Genomic DNA, 3,227 nt, shown 5'->3' on the forward strand with positions numbered 1-3,227 from the left:
ATAGGCCATTTTTATTAGTTATTCGTGATTCAATAGTAATTGATAACAATTTCGGGACCTAAGTACAATTATGGGATACCATCGGTGTCAACGATTCGAGCAGCAACAAATCTCACGTTTAAGTCTTGAATTACCGGTTATTTTCTAAGACAAGGAGTGTCACGTCATTGTGCAAAAACCAAATCAATTGCCAAAGGCTTACAACGGTGTGAGTAGGATAGCAACCAGGCACTTCAATGTTCAGACCCTTTTTGCTCTGAAATCGAAGTTTCTGAAAAAAAATCTGAACAATGTTTTTATTTTCAACTTATTTATATTTGAGCAAAGCCATGCTGAAAGTGTCTGGGTTCGATTCCCGGTCGGTCTAGGATCTTTTCATAATGGAAATTTCCTTGACTTCCATGGACATAAAGTGTCATCGTACCTGCCACACGATATACGAATGCGAAAATGGCAACTTTGGCAAAGAAAGCTCTCAGTTAATAACTGTGGAAGTGCTCATAAGAACACTAAGATTACATCTATTCACTTAATTCAGGGTTGCTGCATCCATTACTGTTTTCAAAAGTATCATAGCTAGTTAAGTGTTTGAGATAGTAGCTGTTAAAAATGCAGAATTTTAAGATTTCAGCTAACTTTCTTGTAAGTTTACTATCTTGTATGGAAATGTTTTTGTTGAATTTGCTACAGAGTTCCGACTTCATGTTTTGAATGCGGGCTATACGTTGGGCGTTGATTTTAACTCTGAAAGTAGACATGCTGTCATTATGAGAGGGATGCCTATAAATTGGTCAGATTAAGTTAAGTATCTAAAACACATGCCAGATAAAATATAACATTCAAATAAAATTTGAAAAAAAAAACAATATTTGTCTTTTTTTTTCTTGAAAATTTAGGGCTTTTTCAGATCAGGGAAATCCCGAACCAAACCTTCTATTTGAAAGTGATCGCATTAGCTTAGCGAAAAGTCTATCTAAATCAAACTGTTATCCCCATTATATAGCAAAAGCATCAACTCACGCTCGATTGTACAAAGGAAGAACACGTTTTAGTAAAAACGTGTCACTATCCGACTCAAGCGAACACCTTAGACGCGTTATGATATGGCGGGCTGCGTGTCATTAGTATTATGCGTTCAATTGATTCTCTTATGTACTATCATTTCGAATGAAAATGCATTTTTCGATTTGAAACCAGTTCTCATTCCCACCGGGATGACCGACAAATTCCCTGCCAACCATTTGCAACCCGATAGTCTACATCAGTTAGATGTCATAGAAAAAGTCGATTGTTCCATTTCTAGCAATTGGACTTGGAAGGGCCTTTCAGATAATCCAGCACAGTGGATATAAAACCTTCCACCCGTTCAATCGTTCCATTTTTAACACTGATTGCCCGTCATAATGTTCCAATCCGTATTAGTTCTAGTACTTTTCCCGATCGTCGTTTACTTGATACTACGATGGAAGCATCGTCGTTTCTATAGGATATCTTCTGAACTGCCAGGTCCCGTCAACTATCCACTTATCGGTTGTGGCCATCTGTTCATCGGCAAGTCCAACGAGGAGCAGTTTGCCATCCTGAATGATATCACCAAAACGTATCCGTCACCGTGTAGAGCATGGCTCGGTCCCAAACTATTCGTTTTCATCGACAACCCGGAAGATATGCAGGTGATCTTGAACTCGCCGAATTGCCTGGAGAAGGCCGACTTGTATCGATTTTTCCGCTGTGAGAAAGGACTTTTTTCTTCGCCTGCTAGCATTTGGAAAGTTCACCGTAAATTGCTGTCACCGTGCTTTAGCCCGGCGATATTGGCCAGTTTTGTGTCGATATTCAACGTGAAGAGTGAAATATTGGTGCAGAGGCTCGAGAAGAACTTGGGACAAGGAGCTTTCAATTTGTTTGGAGATATTTCAAGATGTACTTTGGATATGATATGTGGTATGTGATCAGATATTGCAGAATGCTAGGATGTGATGATTTGAATACTTATTTTCTTCAGCTACTACCTTGGGAACGAATATGGACTTGCAAAGCAACGAAGGCACCGAGTTTATAAAATCTATTGAAGAGTATGTTCGAAGATATTCTTAGATTCAAGGTATTTGGTGTAACTTTTGTTTTATTTCAGTGCCTGTGAATTGATCAACTGCCGTCTGTATAAGTTCTGGCTTCACCCAGAATGGATTTATCAAAGAACTAAATACTATAAAGAAGAAAAGTACTGCTACGAAAAAGCGTACGAAATGTCTCGCAAAATTTTGAAAATGAAGCAAGAGGCTAGGAGTAAATCAAGGAACACTTTGAACAACAACGACAACATCCTTTCGAAGAGTCCGCAGATCTATATAGACCAGATCCTACGTTTAGCAGAAGAAACGGACGTATTCGATAACCAAGCTATTAAGGACGAGTTGGATACCATAATCGTCGGAGGAAACGAAACTTCGGCATTGACCTTGTCACATGTGATGCTTATGTTAGCCATTCACCAGGATATCCAACAAAAAGTATACAACGAAATTGTGAACGTGATCGGAAGCTGCGATCCGTCAATACCGGTTCACAATGATCAACTTTCTAAACTGATCTACACAGAAATGGTGATGAAAGAAACGATGAGATTGTTCCCCGTTGGTCCAGTAGTGGCCAGAACTTGCACTTCACCAACCCGTATTTGTAAGAGGACTACATCGACAAATCCCTCATATTACTTAAATCCATTCCATCACTTACAGCCAAAACCACCATTCCGGCGGGTACCAACATAGTCCTGGGAGTCTACAACGTGCACCGGAATCCAAAACATTGGGGACCAGATGTGGACCGTTTCGATCCGGAGCACTTCTTCCCGGAACGGGTAGCAGAACGGCATCCCTACTCGTTCCTGCCGTTCAGTGGAGGACCCCGCAACTGTATCGGCTACAAGTACGGTCTGATGTCGATGAAGATAATGCTGTGTCATCTGTTGCGTGCTTATCGATTCCGATCGCCACTTAAAATGGACCAGCTGCAGCTGAAAATGAGTATCACACTGAAGATTGCGAACCGGCATATGGTGACGGTGGAGAGGAGGAACGGATGAGGGATTTATTAGATAGGTTTCCATTGTACAAGCTACTTAGTAATTATAAGTTGTTATCGACAATAAATTGTATCTTCTGGATGTGATTTTGAACAAACAACAATTATGAAATATAACATAATAGGGGTATTCACTTAAA

The 3,227-nt window shown here is 40.1% G+C and overlaps 1 protein-coding gene across 1 annotated transcript; it reads left to right on the forward strand.

Annotated features, from left to right (window-relative positions):
- The first annotated feature begins 1,344 nt into the window (after positions 1 to 1,344).
- LOC5576783 (cytochrome P450 4c21) lies at positions 1,345 to 3,227 on the forward strand. Its single transcript, XM_001662820.3, has 4 exons — positions 1,345 to 1,944; positions 2,006 to 2,075; positions 2,135 to 2,682; positions 2,742 to 3,227. Exons 1-4 carry the CDS (start codon positions 1,404 to 1,406, stop codon positions 3,086 to 3,088), a joined length of 1,506 nt encoding a protein of 501 aa, XP_001662870.1. The 5' UTR covers positions 1,345 to 1,403; the 3' UTR covers positions 3,089 to 3,227.

This window comes from Aedes aegypti, chromosome 3, assembly GCF_002204515.2.
Source record: "Aedes aegypti strain LVP_AGWG chromosome 3, AaegL5.0 Primary Assembly, whole genome shotgun sequence".
NCBI lineage: Eukaryota > Metazoa > Arthropoda > Insecta > Diptera > Culicidae > Aedes > Aedes aegypti.